The sequence below is a fragment of the Takifugu flavidus genome, chromosome 11 (assembly GCF_003711565.1).
Source record: "Takifugu flavidus isolate HTHZ2018 chromosome 11, ASM371156v2, whole genome shotgun sequence".
Lineage (NCBI taxonomy): Eukaryota > Metazoa > Chordata > Actinopteri > Tetraodontiformes > Tetraodontidae > Takifugu > Takifugu flavidus.
Window position 1 is genome coordinate 4,510,089 of NC_079530.1, and position 21,125 is coordinate 4,531,213.

At 43.4% G+C, this 21,125-nt stretch overlaps 1 protein-coding gene across 1 annotated transcript in view; it reads left to right on the forward strand.

The window, feature by feature from the left end:
* Positions 1–1,085: 1,085 nt before the first annotated feature.
* Positions 1,086–21,125, forward strand: part of LOC130534213 (ankyrin-3-like) — a 30,386-nt gene continuing 10,346 nt past the window's right edge. The window contains exons 1-16 of the mRNA XM_057048224.1: positions 1,086–1,779; positions 2,151–2,274; positions 4,653–4,740; positions 5,733–5,842; positions 6,447–6,479; positions 7,183–7,508; positions 7,598–7,752; positions 7,951–8,162; positions 8,392–8,599; positions 8,851–8,947; positions 9,497–9,725; positions 9,832–9,957; positions 10,347–10,469; positions 10,885–10,911; positions 11,720–11,801; positions 12,861–20,066. Of these exons, the coding sequence (XP_056904204.1) occupies positions 7,300–7,508; positions 7,598–7,752; positions 7,951–8,162; positions 8,392–8,599; positions 8,851–8,947; positions 9,497–9,725; positions 9,832–9,957; positions 10,347–10,469; positions 10,885–10,911; positions 11,720–11,801; positions 12,861–20,066 (8,674 nt within the window). The 5' untranslated portion in view covers positions 1,086–1,779; positions 2,151–2,274; positions 4,653–4,740; ... (1 more) ...; positions 6,447–6,479; positions 7,183–7,299. The remainder of the gene's footprint in view (positions 1,780–2,150; positions 2,275–4,652; positions 4,741–5,732; positions 5,843–6,446; positions 6,480–7,182; positions 7,509–7,597; positions 7,753–7,950; positions 8,163–8,391; positions 8,600–8,850; positions 8,948–9,496; positions 9,726–9,831; positions 9,958–10,346; positions 10,470–10,884; positions 10,912–11,719; positions 11,802–12,860; positions 20,067–21,125) is intronic.

Here is a 21,125-nt window from a genome sequence, read left to right on the forward strand (position 1 = left end):
CACACACACACACACACACACACACACACAAATCCTCTGATTAAACGTCCTCTCTGGTTTTTACTGTGTGTATTTGTATTGGGACATTTTGCTGGTGGCTGTGTTAGACTGGTTTCAGTTAATCGTTGGGTGTTTCAATGAGTTAGAGGAGAAAAAGAGTTTACATATATCTTTTGCACGAGGCTGAGCTTGCAGGATGGGACCAGTCCTGGACCACTGGTTTGTTGGATCTACAGTACGTGTCCAGCACTCACACATGTATCTCATGCTAAGCTCTGCTATCTTAAGGGAAGAAGGCTCCTTGCTGATCTCTGCTGCACCGCTAGAATATCTCCATAATCCCTGAGGAGACACTTTTCTGTCGACTCTTGTTCTGAGCTCACTGGCTTGTGCAAGTTTCATTGTGTGAGAATGCAAAGAGCAGGCCACTATACTGCTCAACACTTGAGAAAACTGTGTCTGCGTCCTCATTATTTTAATATCTAATTATAATAGCAGGAAGGAAAGGTGGGACAGAAAAGAGGCTTAATTTGTTTCTTCCCCAGTTAAACCAGTGACAATCTGCTGTTCACGCTTTTCATTCTGGTGCCTGCTGTTGACTCTTTGTCTGCCGAAGCTCGCTGTTAGATGCCACCGAGCAAGAGGCGCACCAGGACTTTCTCTCTTTAAATCCAATCAGTTGAGCTCCTTTTTGAGCTGCTTGGAGGAGCATTAACCCCGATGTGACCGCCCATATCAGATAACCTGAAGAGGGGAACTACTCAGTTATTTAATGTTTGGAGTAGGCCTAGACCCTTGTGCCTAGGTGTCACAAAGCATGTTTTAATCATGTTTTTAGCGGGATAAATTCCGCATCGCGCACCGGACGACCAAACGCGCAAGTCAGAGTTAACTGCGTGTGAAGAGAGAGGGACTTTTTCCATCGGCAGAAGCTCTCAATGGTCCACTTCTCTATCGCTCTCTATCGTATTCTGTGGAACTTTTAGTAAAAGAGGTGCTTCTCTGGTTAATATGGCTGCTTTACAAAAGGGTAAGTTAGAATAAAATTTCACAGCATTCACTGACTTCAGATCGTTTTTTAAAAGACAGCTTTTACATTTTCGATTCTGGTTATATGATGTAAACCAGGTGTGAGCGTGTGTGTGTGTACAGTTTGTGGTGTTATTTGTGAGTCTATGGCACGGAAATACGCCAAAAGGGGTAAAGTTGAACAGCTAACAGAAAATTCGTTGGTGCATTGGTTTTATTTCCACCATATTAAGACATTTCTGCACAAAGCTGTCCTAAAATGATCACCTCGCCTATTGACCTGTCTTTTGTTTGTATGACTACAAAATTTGACTAAATGATGCACGATGCACCAATACTTATTTACATCGTATAACTAGAGAGAATCGAGTTCCTGATTAGCTAGTTTACGTAAACTAACAGTCCTACCTGGATGTTTTTCTTCCTAGAGGACGATATGTAAAATCATACAGTAGCCACAGACTGCTTAACGTAACCCTACTACGAAAATCTACCGGACGCATTTTACTGTACACGTTTGCAGCTATGTCTTTTTATTTTGAAAACACCGGAAGCGCTGTGTGTTTAAAGCCATGTGACTTGATGGGTGTGATTGGAGTGCGGCAGTACTGGAGGCAGGAGGGGGTCTGCGGTGGAAGAGCACTGTGGTTCAGGCAGGACAGTCTGACATGCGGGAACAGGGGAAGCACAGCATCCGTTCTGCGGGCTACATTGACCGGCATGTCATTGTTCACCGGTCCGCTGATCGAGGTGCGCTGCGGTTTTAGACTATCGGCTGATTCTCTGCTGGCTTGGGGGCTGCTACTGCAGCATCCTTTACTGCGCTTTTGGGTGCTGTAAAAGAAGCTGCGTTTGCCGTCGTTGCATGTCTTTTCTCTCAGCAGTGTTGATTGATCCACTGCAACAGCAGCGCTGTTATTTGTGAGTGTTTTTGCGGTCGAATTAGATGTTGCAACGACAAAAGTTGCAGGGAGCTTCGGCACCGAGGCGGTATGAAAGAGTGGTCCAAGGCCTCGTCTACCATAATAATATAATGTACTGTCGCATCATATGTACTGATTTGCAGTGCTTTTTGAAGTTATGGAAAATAATTATTTTTATTTGACTCCACACATCTCCAGGAGATGATGCTATGACGGGGGACACTGACAAATACCTGCGACCGCAGGACCTCAAAGAGCTGGGGGATGACTCTCTGCCCCAGGAGGGGTACATGGGGTTCAGCATCGGTGCTCGCTCCGCCAGGTGAGAACTAAGAATGCACTGACAGGATTGTGCTGCAATGCTGTCATCTCTTGCTCCACAGTACTTAATTACCGTATGCTCAGTTCTAAGTGGAGGTAGTTACTTCATGTGTTTTAGACTTGTTATTGATCCTCGCTATTTATATGTCTGGTCTGCATCCATTTATTAAACCATATGGACCTTGTATAGTATTTATCAGGTGGCCTATCGTCCAGCTGCTACTGTGACTGAATAGTGGAACAGACCAGAGAGAGCTGATGGAACGATGCCATGCAATGATTCACCCCACATAATGACTCAGCATTCTGTGTGGCCTTGTTCAAAGTTTTGCAAAGATCTCACATGGTCCATGACACCAGTGATAAAGTCTTTAATGTCACCTCGGAGCAGCTGCAGCTCCAGCATGGATTTGCATGGTGAGCACAGTGTGTCGGTAGATCAGGAGTGTGTGGTCATCTCACAGGCAGATAGCAGACATGCTGTGATGGTTGGATGGATTCAAAGAGCAACTGTAACCATGACAGGAAGCTGCTTATATCAGCTGACCCCAACCAGAAGGGAAAGAGTAAACGAAGTGAAAGACTTCCATCTGGGGGTGTAATGAGCTGACATTGGAACATCATTAATGTGAATGTGATCAATAATTGTGGTGAAGAGGGAAGAATAAGACAGGTTCAATAGCTGCCTCCACTCTCACCAGTATACACGCGAGCTTTAGACTGGGCCACACAGGATACAATCAACCACATCATGCTGGAATGTCCTCAAAATTCTTTGCTATTCACTCTGTTTTTTTCTTGCTTTTCTGCACCCTTTCCATCATTCTAGCCCTAGAATCAGGTAAGAAGAGTAGCAGAGTCCACCTTTACCTGTGATTGATGTCCCCTCAGTTGTGACCCCCTGTTTATCCCAATAACTAACCACAAGTCATCCATGGTCTGTTGCTACCGTCCTGCAAGTGTTGGTTGCAGATATGCTGCTGTGATGTATTTTGCTCTTGTTCATTTATTATGAGATACTTTAGTCACCTTATTTTCTCATCTAAAATACATGCAAGAGATGCACTAGAACCTGTGTAGCCTCCTGTGCACCTGGTGCAGGTGTGAGGAAGGCAGCCACACTATGACCTTTAGATTTTGTTGGGGACACTTGTTTGGTGTCAGCTGCGTGGAAATGTCGATCGAATTATTGTCTTTGTTTGTCTGTGTGTGTGTGTGTGTGTGTGTGTGTGTGTGTGTGTGTGTGTGTGTGTGTGTGTGTAGACACATGACAGTGAGTGTAACTTCCAGGGATCATACATGTTCCTCTGTTTATTATGATCCCTTATATGATCATTTACATTCAACCCATATTGACTTACAGAGATGGAAATCAGCTAATTGCATCAGCACACGCACACACAGGACAGGAACACACAATGACAGACATGACAGGAACACGCATCGACCATGTCCGCATAGGAGCAGGAGGAGTCTGATTGATCAAGAGTAAAATGGTTCAGAGAAGATCTTTGGTCGAGCTATGAAACCATCTCCCACCATGCAGATGGAGTCTGGGACAGCAGAAAAAAATGTTGTTAGTGTCAGATGGATGTGAAACTGTGAAGGATGAAGGGGTCCTGGCTGAGCAGAGGCTACTTCAGGCCATAGCCAGTTGCTTGGTAACTTTGATTGTGGGGTTGGTGAGCTGCACTACAAAAGGCCTCCCTCTGTCCTGAATAGTGTGGCCGTTCAGAAATGCTGAACTCTGCAGTTTCTGCCCCAGCATCACAGCCCATTGACTCCTCCTCAGGACTGACACGGCCTGGTCGGCCGCTCATGTTGGTCTCACTTTCTAAAGATGCAGTCATTTTATTGAAATGCTCTGTGCTTGCACACACTATCTCGAGTATGCCAGGCTGAAACGCAGACAAACAACTTCACATCAGGCTGCAGCGTGTCAGATCAAAAAGTCTTTATATTATAGTCTATATATATTCTGCCTCAGCTGCTATACTTGTGCTATTTGTATTCACGCCATCATGAGTTTGACGCGAGCTTTACATTTGAGATGTGGAAAAAGGGACGTGTCGTAATTCCTCAGACTCTTTTGAAGGAGTGGGTTCTCTTCTGCCACCTCCAGTCATATCTCTTAACTGTGTCTTATTGGAAACACACTGACCTCTCATTTCCATCTCTGGATCTCTGAAGACCTTCCTGAATGTCAGATTTTCTATTTTTTGCTTCCTTTTGGACTCTCAGTCCAGTGAAACCAGTTCCCTGGAGGTTGCATTTAGTAATGGACTGCTTTGTGTTTTATGTTGTGCCTTCTTCTGCCCGTCACTTGTTGTTGCCTACGGCGCTGGGTTGCCTGGTAACATTTAGCCTCCGCTCCTTCAGTTCGGATAGGTCCAACACACTAAACCGGAGCTCCTTTGCTCGAGACAGTATGATGATTGAAGAGATTCTGGCCCCCACAAAAGACACGGTAAGATGACTTTCTCCTCATCCTCAGCTTTGTCTGTTTCTTTGTCCCACATTTGCCAAATCCTTTTCCTCACAGCCTCGGATCTACTCGCCTCTATATTTGGTCTAAAAACAAATTTACTCTTTAGAAGGTTCGATTTAAAAAAAAAAAAAAAAGATTAAGTGAAATAAAAGCAGGCTGATGCCATTCCTGCTTTATCCAAAGTGCTGAGAGCTCGAAGGGCCTGGATGAAGAGTTTTTTTGGTTTTAGAGGTCTGGGAAATGGCTCCTCTGCCTTTCTGTGGGAAAAACCTCCATCGAGAGGTCAGGAGTAACTGTATATGTTCACTTTATTAGTGTTATTAATAAGTTCATGACCAAAAAGATTTGTTACACTGTCAGGGCTTCCCTGCAAAATATATACATATTGAAGTGGTTTTGAATTGGCTTTTTTTCTGTCTTAAGCTTCAGAGTGTCTGTAAAGATATTTCCTACTTGGTTGACCCCCTCAACAAGGTAGAATAGTATGACGTTCTTAGACATTTACCTTATTTCTCACCTATATTATTTGATTTTTATTTCTGTGGTGTAAGTCTTGAACCGTTACTGCTTCTGATCAGTTTGTGTCCATATTACTTCATCTCATAGAAGTTCATCATAGTTCATCATCATGATTGTTGTTCATTGACATCTGATGCCACAGCAAAGATACAGAAGCACATGTGTCAGTTTATGGCCTAATTGTATAAACTCATATTTTAATTAAACAAAGTAAAGCTACAAATGTGCTGATGCCAGTGCTGTAAACCATGCATGAATGGAAGTCTTAGAGCAGACAGGAGGGTCGTATCTGCCTCTTCTGGTCATCCATCTTTATCATTTGGCTCACTAATTTAAATTCATCTACTGCTGTTTGATGTTGCAGTTCTATCCTTCTTTGTCTTTCTTTATCTTCCTCTTTTTTCACCCTCCTGTACTCGTGTATCTTTTCTATAATGGATCACTTTCTTCAGCACCTGGCTGTGACCAGAGACTACAACTCTGAGTGCATGCGGCGCTATAGCTGGACTCCAGACACCGTGGACCACAGCCACAACACCATGTCCAGCCCCATTCACTCCGGGTAAGAACCACTCCGTCTGTACTGTCTGCTTCGGTCAACCCTGCAAGAGTACAGGAAAGCTCTTGAGCAGTATCTCTGGTTGTTCTCATAAAAACGTTATTGTTCAGCCGAGGCTGCAGCAGAGACGCAGCTGTGCAGCAGTAGGGACGCAGCCAGGCTGCAGCATGGCTGCACAGGGCTGCACTGCTCTACACAGCCCACCCTCCACAGTGCATGTCCTAAATCCACACACATGATCACCTCCACATGTTCCTTTGACTACTGTGTTTTACTTGGTCAGCTCAGTAAGGTTTGTTCCCATCATAAATATGATGCTAATGTACCGGTAAATTGATGCATTTTTTACCTAAATGTGTTAAAATATGGTTCTATTTGGTGTAGTTAAAGTCCCTTTTTATCATTATAGTTCTGAAATGAATTATTAGCATTATTATCATTTTGACCATCACCATTTATATTGTGTCATTTCTCTTCCATTTTATGTCTTCCACCTGTAGCTTAGAATCTTATTTCACACCAAGTCATGAATAACAAACATACTAAAACCAGGTTCTGGGGGTTTGCCTCCTGCATTGTCTCCGTGTGTGTGTGTGTTTTTTTGCAGCTTCTCCTCCCCGCTCCCCCAGTATGACTCCAGGTGATGATCAAGTCTGCCACCTTTCACCCATGATGCCTCAGTGATGTCGCTCCCTGCTTCTCCTCTCCTCTCCTCTCCTCTCATCTTATCCCTCTCTTTTCCTCAGATCTGCAGTAGTCTTTATGCCTTCTTTATCTCAGTGGAGCTTAGTAGTGTCTCAGTGGAGCTTAGTAGTGTCCAGTCAATGTGTTGGGAAAACTCGCACCCCTACTTTTCTACATCTTTCAACATACATGTCATGTAGAAGCCTGATTCCAACAGCTACTATAGACACAGACTCAGTGTGTTGGAACGTTGTACCTCAGCTAACTGAGACTGCGAACAGAACAAATGGCTACATCAGACTCAATATTCAATTTTTATGTTTGTCTATAACAAGTTTAAAAGGTTTTCTTATTCCTGAGAACATGGAAGATCATACACGTTTACCTTATCTTCATAAAACCTCTGTGTTTACGTTTGATCGGTGATTGCTGCTTCAGTGAGACTGAAACTATGGCAATAGTCGCACCTTCAGCCAGCAAACCTTCTCCAACATCATTAGTCTCCTGCTCAGTTTCTGGTCATGTTTAATGTTCTAAAATGAGCCAAAGTGAAGGTGAGAACTGATACGTTTTAGAACTCATCTGAAAGCATCTGTCTTGCTCTTTATCCTTATTTTCTCTTTTCTTCCTCTCTTTGTTTGGTGATTTGGTGATCACAGCATGGGCCTCGTCCTCCTCATTTGTGTCTGTGTTGTGGTTTCTGTCTGTCTTTGTTGTGCCATTTTCTTCTTTTCTTACACCGTTCTCCAACACCGTGCAGGTTCTTGGTCAGCTTCATGGTGGATGCCCGTGGCGGTTCCATGAGAGGAAGCCGTCACACCGGCATGCGTATCATCATACCTCCCAGGAAGTGCACTGCACCCACTCGCATCACCTGTCGCTTGGCCAAAAGACATAAATTAGCTTACCCCCCACCCATGGTGGAGGGAGAAGGCCTGGTCAGTCGCCTGATAGAGGTCGGACCTGCTGGGGCTCAGTTCCTTGGGTAAGAAGACTCTGAGGCCTTTTTGTACTTAATACTTCCATTTTACTTTCCACCCAGATCCATTTTACTGGGAACATTTTGTGTTTTAGTCCCGTTATTGTGGAGATCCCTCATTTTGGTTCAATGCGTGGAAAAGAAAGGGAGCTGATAGTGTTGAGGAGTGACAATGGTGACACATGGAGAGAGCACCAGTTTGACATCAGAGTGGAAGACCTCACCGAGCTGCTCGCTGGAATGGATGAAGGTAAAAGAAAGTCCCGTGTCTGATGCATCACAGAATCAAATGGTCAACAGTGACAGTTGGAGATGTCCCTGCCTACACAGAAGCGTAGACTCTTGTTCAGTCTCTTGAGGAACTTGATTGTTCTCATTTTTTGAGAGAGCAACACAGAGAGTGAGCGAATGTTACAGTTGAGCTTTGCTCTAAATATTTCCCTCTTAGAGCTGGACAGTCCTGTTGAGTTGGAGAAGAAGCGCATTTGCCGCATTGTCACGACAGATTTTCCTCAGTATTTCGCTGTGGTGTCACGGATAAAGCAGGATTCCAACCACATGGGCCCTGATGGAGGCATGCTGTCCAGCAGCACCGTGCCCATGGTCCAGGCTTCATTCCCACAGGGGGCACTCACCAAGAAAATCCGTGTTGGCTTGCAGGTACCCCCAGGCTCCTCTAACCAGAACAATGTTCAGTAGCTTCTTGATTTGGTGTGGATGCTGACAGATTATCTTATCATAGCTGAGCTGTTTTTGGCTCAGTATTGATTAATCCTCACATGTTTTAATGGTTTTGCTAAAAGTTTGGGGAAAAGTAGAACATTTGTCAGAGTTATATCAGCAAATACAGATTGAGTGTGTTACTCTGTGATCTTGTGTTTGTGTTCAGGCTCAGCCTGTGCCAGATGAGCTGGTAAGAGCCATCCTTGGGAACAGAGCCACCTTTAGCCCCATCGTCACGGTGGAGCCCAGGAGGAGGAAGTTCCACAAACCCATCACTATGACAATTCCAGTGCCTCCTCGATCGGCCGAAGGTCATCCTAGCGGCCAACGGGGCGACTGTGCACCGTGTCTGCGTCTGCTCTGCAGCATCACAGGTGAGAACGTGACTCTGGCACAGCAACACAGCTTCTGCAGACCCACCACCGTCTTCATTTACAGTCTAGCTTTATAATCCAGCAAGTCCTTTTGCCATTTGTGCCACTGGAAATCCATGGACATTCTGTGGCCATTTAAGGAAACGGATAATAGAGAGCTGTTAAAGCTATAATTACAGAAGCTAATCACAGCATGAGAACAGGCTGAAGGTTAAAAAGCCAGAGCTGATCTGTTTCCCTGTCTCATGCAGGAGGGACATCTCCTGCTCAGTGGGAGGACATCACGGGCACCACGCCGCTGTCGTTTGTAACTGAATGTGTCTCCTTCACCACAAACGTGTCGGCCAGGTGAGGCATTCACATCCTGCGTGCAGGTGACCCTCTTCAACCAAAAAGGCAGCTCATTATGAACCGTGTGCATCCGTATAGTAGGTGTTTCCATGCAATATTAGCACAATAACATTGGAATCACAGGTAGAGGTGGAAGGATGTCAGTGTAGATGGCTGAAGTAAAGCACGAGGATGAAACCAAGGATTATGCTGCAGATCCACACATTGATGATGTAAAACAGGATGTACAATAAAAGCTTTAAGTCTCTTGTCATTTAAGCTTGATGATCAAGTTTATTGTCCAAATTAAACCCTTTTCAATTCTGACCACCTGACCAATAGTGTTGGTGACCACCTGACCAATAGTTAGGGGAGCCCTCTTTCTAAATTCTCTTATTAGCTTACTACACAACTGTTTTATGTTCACCTCAGAAATAACATCTTGTTTGATCTGTAAACAGTGAAGTCATATAGAAATGTGACTAGAGTTTTGCAGTTGTCCTCGCTGACTCAGTATTCCCTTTTCCCTCCTCCCGTCTCTCTTCTGCTCTCGCTGTCACTCCAAAGGTTTTGGCTTGCAGACTGTCACCAGATTCCTGAGACGGTGAGTCTGGCGTCTCAGTTATACCGGGAGCTGATCTGCGTGCCATATCTGGCCAAGTTTGTGGTGTTTGCCAAGATGAACGACGTCGTTGAGGCTCGGCTTCGCTGTTTCTGCATGACGGACGACAAGGTGGATAAAACTCTTGAACAACAAGAGAACTTTGAGGAGGTGGCTCGGAGCAAAGATATTGAGGTGGGAGTGTCTGATCCTGGGTGCAACATGCATGCAGCAAGCATTTAATACAGCTGTTATATTGTGCTTATCACTCACTTATTTCTCCTGCACCGGAACTCTGTAGGTCCTTGAGGGTAAACCTATTCACGTGGATTGTTACGGCAACCTGTCGCCTCTCACCAAAAGCGGGCAGCAGCTGGTTTTTAACTTCTACTCCTTCAAAGAAAATAGGCTTCCTTTTAATGTGAAGGTATGAAGTACAGTTCTGCTTCTTTTTTATCTACTTATTTACTATCCAACAATAGTCAGTTTGGCAGTTGCAATTCTCACAATTTTCTGAGCTTTAGCTTATGTGAAAATAGACAAAAGCATGCTGATACGAGTTTTTGCAGAAGCTAACCGGTGAATGTTCTCAGTCATCTAGAGCAAAGAGAATCTTAGAGAGTTCCGAGGGTCGAACTCTCTTAAGCTAAGATGTGCAGAACCTTCTGGCCCAATATCAGTCATTAAGTAGAAGACATTTCTCCAGCAGCAACTATCCAGATATTTACTGTTATTATCCAAACATCTTCTTCTGGATATTTTTCATGTGGCTCTGAACTCAGAACATTGTCTTTATTTGTCCTCTACTGTTTTCAGATTAGAGATATGGGTCAGGAGCCCTGCGGCCGCATCTCCTTCCTTAGAGAACCAAAAACCACCAAGGGCGTTCCGCCAACTGCCGTCTGCAATTTGAATATCACACTGCCAACCCACAAGAAGGTAATGTGTCCGTGTTTGAATATTCTCTGTTTTTGAGTGGGACCATATCATCCACATGGAAATGAAGCAGAATATTGTCCAGACATCAGAGGCACTGAATTTCATTTTGTCAGCAGTGACTGCCTGCTGCCCGTGTCTTTTATTTAGTGTGCCAGTTCGAGGAGTCTGCAGCCAGACATGACACATGCTTGTTCCATGTGCCTGGCTCATTGTGTGTGTACAATTGTACCGATTTTTGACACTGAGACAATTTTCCTTTTTCTTTCCTTATTTTACTGTTGATTTTTACAGCTGTTTTTGCTGCTTCATTTACATCACGTAAATTTTGTTTCCACTCGCTGCTCACTGTAACTTTGCTGCCCTGTCTGTTGTGCCACCTCTCTCCTCTGCTGCAATGCATCTTGGAATATCACAGGATATGGAGTCTGATCCTGATGATGAGGTAAAACAGAGTCTTCATCAACTCATGCAATAGCTTCCTCTTTTTTTCTTAGCCTGACTGCAGGTGCTAAGAAATCTGTGTGTGAAAGATGCTTATGACCGCATGTTTTTACTGCCGTTGTGTAGTGCATGATGTGCCGTCAATGTCAGTCAGGGTCTCCTGTCCTCTGCTCAGCAGCTTGTTCTCCATCTCTTATTCATCTCAGCCATGAATGCACCAGACTGGTGTTTTAAACTCTTATCATTTGTCTGCTTAGTTTTTTCTAGTTCTGTTTTTGTCATTGAGTTGATTTCAAGTATCTGCACATGCTAAAACAGTTTTACTCAATAGTAACAATTTTCACAAGAACACTAACCTTAAAGGTAGCAGTAACTCACCCACCAGACTTAATGTTGATAGTATTGCTGAAAATGAAAAACTTACTTTGTTTCAAAAGTTTGCTTCCAAAAACCCTGAACAAGATGTGAAGTCTAATTATGGAGTGGGTTAAAGTTGAAAAAACAACTTATTTTTTGCAATCTGATCGTAAATCAAGTCCAGAATGACTGTAAAGTTTATCATGAAATTCAATTAAGTCGATGAGAAATATATAGCAGATGTTCTGTCCACACCAGTGAATTAGTGCTGTGTCTCCTTACTTCCCAGACTAGCTGGTGCGGTGCCCTGCAGCTCCTCCGTGTTTCAGCAGTAATGGCATTCATGCACCTTTAGCGTCTGAGCTCACAGGCTACTGCTGTTAATTATGATAAAGAATAGATAAATTCACTATATTTTATGTTTAAGCCTCCATTGTTCTTTTTTGTTTCAGACTGAAAAGCCAGAGCGACGTCATACCTTTGCCTCCTTAGCTTTGCGTAAGCGCTACAGCTATTTGACTGACCCAGCAGCGAGTGAGTTTACCATTTTTACTTACACGATTTTGTCATTTGAAGCAGTTTAGTCTTCCTATTAGACATCATACATTACGTCCCCATACACCCATAACATACAAAGACTTTAATGCAACAAAATATGTTTGAGACCTTTTCTTTACACACATGTCATTTATCACAAGATTGCATGTCTTTTTTCTGTCTGTTATTCTTTGCTTACTTACTTCATGTTGTTTAATATCATCCCTGTTCATTTACATTTGTCAAAACTCCAAACTCTGAGGATTATGTCACAATTTAAGCAAAAAAGCATTAGTTCATGTTGAATAAAACTATTTTGAACTGTTTCCATTCTTGCAGTGGCCATTTAATTATTACTGGTTTTGTGGTTTGTGTAGCTGTAGATATCAGTGTGGTAAAAGGTTGCACTTTACATTCATTTTCATTTATTCTACAGTCAGATGAAGTAAGTTTTCTTCAATATTACATGTTTTTTGTTCTTCCAAATGATGTACTTTGAGGGTAAGATATGCTCCAGGCTTGTCCAACCAAGGAAAAAATATAAAACTATGAAACACCTCCTCCAGTTGGTTCAAGAAAAAATGAAAACACCACCAGAATCAATAAAGTAAAGCAGTAAAGTGCAACCATACAGTTTATTTTATTTTATGCCATGGCCCAGTACATTTTTGTTCTGTTTTTGCTGTTATTGTTAATGCTATATTCTTGTGGTGGGATCTCAGGCTTTAGAACTGAATGAAATGTAACCAGCATAAAAAAAAGTACAGTAAAAGACGCAATTGCAAGGAGGCTGATTGTGTAAGCACATCAAAGTCAATTAACTTGTTTTTTTCTCCACCTGTCTGTAAAGCATTTTGTTCATCCATGCATTATTCTTTGTCTGCTGTATTTTGCCATGACTCATTGATTTTACATTTGATTTTACATTTTGTCCTGCTACTGTGAGTAATGATGCTTCTGACTGACTAAGATTTTCTCTCTCTGGTTTTTGTTTTGTTTGTAATTCTTTTATTTTAATTTTGTGTTTATTGCTTTTGGTTTAAATTATTGCTGAAGAAACAACTGATCGAAGCTCACCAAGAACACAGCCTTCTAGCTACCCTCACAAACCTGTCTTTTCAACGAGATCTTATCAGGCGTGGACGCCTGTTCCTGTCTCCATCCCTGGCCAAGCCAAGTCTGGATTTGGCTCCCTTTCAAGTTCATCATCCAACACACCGTCTGCCTCTCCATTAAAGTCTGTATGGTCCATCAACTCTGCCTCCCCCATTAAGACCAATGTACCAGGATCTCCAGCCTCTTCTGTTAAATCAATTAGTGACATGGCCTCTCCCATCCGATCTTATAGAACTATCTCCTCACCTATAAAAACTGTAGTTCAGCAGGTCCAGTACCCTGTCCAGATTGCTCCCAGTCCTCTGGCCTCACCAGGTAAAAACGTGCCTGATTTATTATCTACCAAAGGACTGACCACGTTGTCTGCCAGGACTTCACCTATAACTACATCTGGAGGATCAAGTCCTCTCCTTGATCGAGGCATGACCCCACCTGCCTCTCCTAAATCTTCGCTGACAATGTTCAGTTCACCTCTGCCATACAAGACTGCCATGACAGGCTCAAGTGGCACATCGTCCACAATCAAAACTGTCCCTGGTCTCTCCTCCGTACGTTCATTTGCCTTAGATGCCATCAACCCTGCAAGAACCTTTTTTTCCTCGCTGTCTTCACCATTGAAAACCAACACATCCCCGAGTGCTGCAGCTTTGATAAATGGAACTGTGTCACCTTCACAGTACCGTTCTTCATCCCCTACATCTCTCCTCACAAGCAGCCTACAGGAGAGAATACAAGCGACCACCAATGCGGCAACTACAAATGTCAGTGCCGCCTTTGATGAGGTTGAAAAAACATTTAATTCTTGTTCTGCTGGCTATGGTACCTTGAAGTCCATGTCCTCCTCAGCATCATCGTCTTATCAGTCAATTAGGTCATCAGCTTCTAATTCCCTTTATGCTTCTTTTAGATCCCCTCCCAGTGCCACCACTGCTGTTACATCCAGCACAGTGACTGTTCCTGTGTACTCTGTCATTAATGTGATGCCAGAGCCACAGTTCAAAAAGTTACCTGAGGTGTCTAAATCAGCTGCTGCGCTTCTATCCCCCAGGAAGACTGTGGCCCCAGAGGTCAATGCTCAACTACAGTCATCTTTTGCCAGAACTCTCTCTCCTATCAAAGCCCCGCTCTTTTCAGCTGGTCTGAAATCGAGTACCACATCACCCTTGTCCTCTAGCCAAGAGATTCTGAAAGATGTTGCTGATATGAAAGAGGACCTCATACGGATGTCAGCCATTTTACAGACAGACCCAAATTCCACAGCTAATAAAGGATTTCAGTCTGATTCTCCCAAAGAGGCTAAGATAGAAGATGAGGAGCCATACAGGATTGTTGAAAAAGTAAAACACGATTTGGTAAAAGTGAGTGAAATCCTGACGAAAGAAGCTGTGAAGGATGGAAAGTCTTCCATGGCAAGAGATTCTTTGGATGACATTCACTTCTCTAAGATGCAGGTTGAACAACCTCCAAGTAACTGGAGCTACCCACCAAGATATGAGACCGTTGTTCATCAAGCTAAATCAAAAACAATACCAGACCAGGACTTTAACCTGTCCAAAGTGGTTGACTACTTGGTCAACGATGTTGGTAGCAGCTCTTTCTCCAAAATACATGAAGCAAAGCATCAAGTAGATGAAGTCAAGAAAGATGTAGAAGGCAAGGAGAAGCAGAAACGTGTTTTAAAACCCACCATTGCAGTTCAGGAGAATAAGCTTAAAATGCCTCCATCTAACATGAGGTCATCGGTTTCAGACAAAGAACCTAGTAAAGGGACAGATGTACTTTTTGGAGCAGACACTGTGTTAGAATCTCCAGACGATATCTCACATGAACAGGATAAAAGCCCCCTTTCAGATAGTGGCTTTGAGACCAGGAGTGAAAGAACACCCTCTGCTCCACAAAGCGCTGAAGGTATGGGCCCCAAGGCCCTTTTTCAGGATATCCCTGTGCCCCCAGTAATTACTGAAACAAGGACTGAGGTTGTACATGTCATCAGGAGCTATGAGCCTACAGAAGACAACAAAAAAGCAGCCATGGATAGTCCACAATCCGTGAGATATACCAATTCTGATTCTAGAGGGTGTCAGAATCAAGCTACACCAACTCCTGAACAGAGTAAATGCTTCTCGGTAAAAGTCAGCCCTGATGAAGACTCGAAGGGAACTGGAATGAGGGTAAAAGAAGAGACTCACATAACCACCACCACCAGAATGGTCTATCATAACCCGCCTGGCAAAGACATGACTTCAGAAAGGTGTGATGAAACTATGTCTGTTCATGACATAATGAAGGCATTTCAGTCAGGCAAGGACCCCTCCAGAGAACTGGTTGGTCTCTTTGAACACAAATCTGCCAATGAGGAAACGTCACAAAGAGTCTTTGAAGATATTCATTCCAGACCTAAGGTTGAAAGAATAATTGAAGTTCACATTGAAAAAGGCAATAAAACTGAACCAACGGAGGTCATCATCAGAGAGACAAAAAATCATGGAGAAAAAGAAATGTATTATTACCCGAGTAATCGGCTGGAAGAGGAAGACATTGAAGAACCACTCCCAGGGTATCTTGACTCTCCGAGAGTGAACACACCAATGTCACAAGAGGACGACAGTCGACCAAATTCAGCACAACTTGTATCGGATGACTCTTACAAAAAACTAAAGATGCTTAGTCAGCAATCTGTTGAGTACAATGAGGATGAATCATCAGAACTAAGGGGAGAATCTTATAATTTTGCAGAAAAAATGCTACTGTCAGAAAAAATTGACCAGTCACATTCTGACACAGAAGACTATCTGAGTGACAGGTCTCGCTTTCGGTCACCTGACAGAAGCAGTCACAGTGAGGGCAGATCTGTCGGACCAAGGACTGAGTATGTTTTTAGGTCGTCGAGGAACGTATTTGATAAATCTGGCAGAATGGCCAATGTTGATAACAACTTTGACAAACTTACACAGTTACAGTATCCTCCTGAGCCAGGTAATCCAAAACAGTCAGTGTGGATGCATGTGTCAGATGACGGGCAAAATGTCAGAGAGCAGCTTGCATATGAGGACAGAGTTGACAGGACTGTTAAAGAAGCAGAGGAAAAACTGAGTGAAGTATCTCAGTTTTTTCGTGATAAAACAGAGCAGCTGAACGATGAGCTCTCTTCCCCAGAAAAAAAGTCTCGCAGATCAGACTTCAGAGAGTCCAGATCAAGGCCCAGTTCCACACACAGCAGTCCAGAGAGGTCATCATATAGGAATGGGGGCAGTGGAGAAGAATGGAGCAGGGAAAGACTCAGAGATAGATTTACCTCCAGTGAGAGAAAATGTGCCAGTTTACCCAGCAGTCCAGAAAGAAGAGTAATACTGCAGTACACTGATGCAATTTCAAAAAATCATGGAGATAGTAAATCTCAAGAATACACCAGAGACAACCCTAAACCAGTACAAATGTCAACTTCCAAAGTCAGTGCTGTAAGATTAAAGTTTGAGCAAGAAGCTCAAAGACATGAGCCCAAGAATAGCCAGGGTGGCCAAAATTTAAATCCCCCAGTTAGGAAACTCCAGGAAACCAAGCTGCCTGCTTATCAGGTATTTGCTGGTTCAGACATTCCAAAAGCCCCTGACACTCTGATAGGTCACAGGAAATGTTCAGAAAATCAGTCAGTTAATCTCCCCTGCAAATTTCAAGGGAGTGGAAAAGGTCAAGAAGAAAAAGGTTTATTCAAAAACTCTGAAAGCCAACATTATGGCACCTATAAGCCTCAGTCTGCCAAACTGTCTCATTCTGAAATTCACAACTCTATGAAAAATAGCAAAAGTAGTAACTCCCCAAGACAAGAAACCACCAAGAAAATCATATATACAGAATATGTTGTCAGAGAAAGTTCAACTCGGAGTGACAGTCTAAAAAAAAACTCGGAATCACAAATTCCTGTAAGAAAGCCATCTGAATTTTCAGAAAATCAAAAGTCTGCCCCTTTTAAATTAGATGCCTGTGTTGATCCTGTTCAGAGTACAGGGTCTCATATACCTATGTTAACAAGAACCCGATTACACAGTGTTTCTGACTCCAACAATTCCATCCACGATACACCCAAATCAATAGATAACAGTCGTACAAATATAGTGTGCAATGGGGTTGATGGTGACCAAGTAGAGTATCTGGAACAAGGAAATCCCGTAGCCATCACAGAGGGATTCAAAGTTATTAAACCCTTGCCTGTATATGTTAGCATCCAAGTAGGAAAGCAGTATGAAAAAGAGACTGGATCAGGCCAGCTGGGAACCTATAAGAAGATTGTAAGCCATGAGAGTAGAACGGTACATGAGTCAAGGGGTACATTTTATACTATGAAGCAAAAACAGTCTTCATCTCCTCAGGGAAGTCCAGAAGATGACACTCTAGAGCAAGTGACTTTCATGGATTGCTCCGGTAAAAGTCCTGTTACCCCCGAGACCCCCAGTTCAGAAGAACCAAGCTTGACCTCAAGAACTCCAGACTCTGTTATAGGCCCCATGCCTGGCATGCCGTGCACCATCCCAGAGGAGTCTGAGGAGGAAGAACGAAAAAGCAGTATGTATAAGGATGCCTTGAAGGAAAAAATAAAGTCAGCTCTCTCTGAGAATATAATAAAAACTGTGGATGCAGAGAGACAGATGGCAAAGGAGAAAGGACTGGCTTATATAGAGTTTCCACCACCACCTCCACTAGAGTCAGAACAATCACATCTTGAGAAAAGGTGTTCATGTACTTCTTCTGAGGCAGAGACTGAGATGATGGAAGTGAATCTTCAAGAGGAACATGATAGGCACCTCTTAGCTGAGCCCATCATCAGAGTCCAACCTCCATCCCCTCTTCCTCCTGGAGCTGATAATAGTGATTCTTCTGATGATGAGTCTGTCTTTCACCCTATTCCTGTCAAAAAGTATACTTTTAAAATGAAAGAGGAGGGGGAAAAGCACATGAAACACAAAAAAACAGAGAAAAATGGGAATAAGGACCATGGGATAGAAGGTGTTGTCAAAGGAGATGATGCTGACTCTGATCAAAATGGCAATGACCAGTCTATCACTGACTGCTCTATTGCAACCACAGCTGAGTTCTCCCATGACACAGATGCAACTGAAATAGACTCTCTAGATGGGTATGACCTTCAGGATGAGGATGATGGACTGAGTGAGGACCATAAAACATCCAGCCTCTCCAACGATGGAAAAACATCTGACCGCACATTTAGTCAGTCAAAGCTTGAAGTGATTGAGGAGGAGAAATGTGAGGAAATGGGGAATAATGGGAAGACAAAAACCACCACATCTACAGTGAAAAGCAGTGGAGATGAAAGAGATTACACTTTGGAAGGGAGACATCCAGACAGACAGGGCATTGGAGAAAACTGTTTTGGCTACCAGCTTGAAAAGGAGTTGAATTCAACGTTTAAAACTGTTGCCACCAAAGGCCTCGACTTTGACCCCTGGTCTTCTAAAGGTGGAGAGAATGAGGGAGTTTTTGAGTCTAAAACAAAAGAGGAAGACCCTAAGACCTTTGGTTTATCAGTGGAGGACAAATCACAGGCTACAACACCTGACACAACTCCTGCTCGAACACCGACTGATGAGAGTACACCGACTAGCGAGCCTAACCCCTTCCCTTTCCACGAAGGGAAGATGTTTGAGATGACCCGCAGTGGTGCAATTGACATGAGCAAGAGAGACTTTGTTGAAGAGAGGCTTCAGTTTTTTCAGATTGGTGAGCATTCCTCTGACCCTAAAACAGGGGAAAAGGGTAAAGGGGGCAAGAGCCTGGGAATAAATTCTCAGTCAAAACCAGAGGAAAGTTTCACTGTAGACGGGATGCTGAAATTAATAGACACTACAATAGACAACAGCACTACACCAACAACAACAGCAGCAACATGCAGCCCGGCAGAGTCTGGCACTGATACTCATACTGTTACTGAGGCCCCCACTTGTGAAGCAGTAGTTGAGACTGCATCCTCATGCACAATCACAGCCTCTAAAGTTGACCCCAAACTACGCACCCCTATTAAGATGGGCATAGCTGCCTCGATAACTGTGAAAAAAGAAACAGGGGAGCTGTCCTGCTGTAAAGCTGACATGTCTGAAGGTCACTTAGTGCCTGAATACATCAGTATAGAGAGCCATTGTTCAGAAAGCCAGTCGAGCAAGTACACTGACCTTAAGTTAGGAGGAAGAGATTACCCCGCTGAGAACTGCAACAACAACAATAACCTTGAGTCGTCCAGTGTTCAGGCCAACTACATTCAATGTGGAAGTGTGGTGTTTAATTTACAGTCCTCCTCTGAGCCCACCCTTCAGAAAGCTAGCAGGATAGAAACATTATGCTGTGATGTTACAGAGGAGAAATCAGAAGTAAAGCACAGACCTCTATTATCGGAATCAAAAAGTGAAACTGTCAAAGAAAGTGAAGTCAAGCAGCCAAAGTCGAGGCTGCCCGTAAAGGCATCCGGTTGGTCATTTCACACACAGGGGACAGCAGTAGGCAAACAGAAACCCAAACAAGCAGTTACAGTTGAGATCAGGAAAAGAAGAGAACCTGCCATAGCCAAAGTAGAACCTCGGTCTAGAATACCTATCAAAGATATCAAAAAGAGTGGATCTGGGGCAACAGGCAGCTCACTTGTTTCAAATCAGGTTAGCGCATTGCCAACAAGCGTGCTGGACATAAAATTACCCTTGAGGCAAGCAGTAAAGGAGAGAAATCAGGTTTGCAATGTCACATTTGGGGGAGTGGCTAAACAGCACACACAAGAGAATCCTAGTGAAGTTTGTAAGCGCACCATTGAATACTTTAAAGGCATTAGTGGGGAAACGCAAAAGTTGGTGGACCGCCTATCAGACGAGGAGAAAAAAGTACAGACAGAGCAGTCGGAGGAAGACAGCACCTCCCGGAGCACCTCTCTGTCGGACGCCTCCCAGCCTTCCCAGCCCTCCCGCTCATCCAGGTCTGGTAGAGGTTCGAGGGCTGAGGCCGGGGCCGCGTCCGTAAGGACAAAGGTGGCGACGACGGACAGGGCCTCCGGCAGTGAGAGAAGCAGAAGGAGTAGGAGGACTGGTGGGAAGGAGGGCAGTCAGGGACTCACAGGGTCTCGAACGCCTCCCATCGCGGAGATCAAGCCTAGTTTGTAAAACTTTCACACTATGTTTAAAATACATCTATAGATTTATATACTTCACATGTAGTTGCATGACATTATTGTGATTGTTTTAATGGATGGACTGGAATGCTGTGGTGTGTTTACATCTTCTCTTCAGAACAGTAGTTGTCATTTAAATTATTTTGGTCATTGATTTATTCTGTACTGTTTTGTTCCCGTTGCAAGATTCTGTCCCCTCTGCCAACACATTTGGCTGCATTCACACCTGGAAATTTTTGGTTTGTTCCAAATCAGATTTATTCTGAATAAGCTTATGTTTGTGCCGTGGGTATTTTTACCTTTACACCTTGGATTGTAAAGTACACCAACACACACACACACAGGGTCTTTCTTGCCATTGTTATACTTGCACTTTGCAATGTGTAAGTTAAGATTTGTATAGCTAGTGGGGTGTGCAATGACCCAGAATAGGTCACGTTTCTCCTTCACATCTGGGTCGTCTCTCCTTTTTTTTTACTGTAAATAAAACTGAACCAATTGTGATTTTGTGATCACGTATGTGTGAACTGGTTGAACATAGAAACACCCCTGTGTTTTGGAACACTTTGTCCAATCCATCAAGGTGTGAATGCAACTGAAACTCTGTGTAGTCCAGTAAAGCATGCCAGTAGTAGGGACTGGTCCACTGGCACAACCAGCCCCTTGATGACTTCATGGTCTTTGTTTATATGTGCGGGCCAGCTACCAAGTAATTGTGTAATTTGTATTAGTAGAATTTTTACTGTCATTGTCAACTAACCAATGTTTGGAAGAACACACATATTTCTACAGATGTTGACATTTTAGAATGCGACCTTTCCGGCCAAAATTTAGTATAACTATGAGTCTGTCATGAAGAGTCATGTCTTATGTGGTTCTGAAGACAGTTACTGTGTCTAGATGATAAATACTAGACAGTCACAACAACAGTTGGTCTGTAAGTTTCCCATAATGTCTCTGTTACAAAGTACCCTTTCTTGTCACCTTATTGAGAAATAGCTGAACCTCAAACCATGTTATTTTCTAACTCATAGAAATATTTT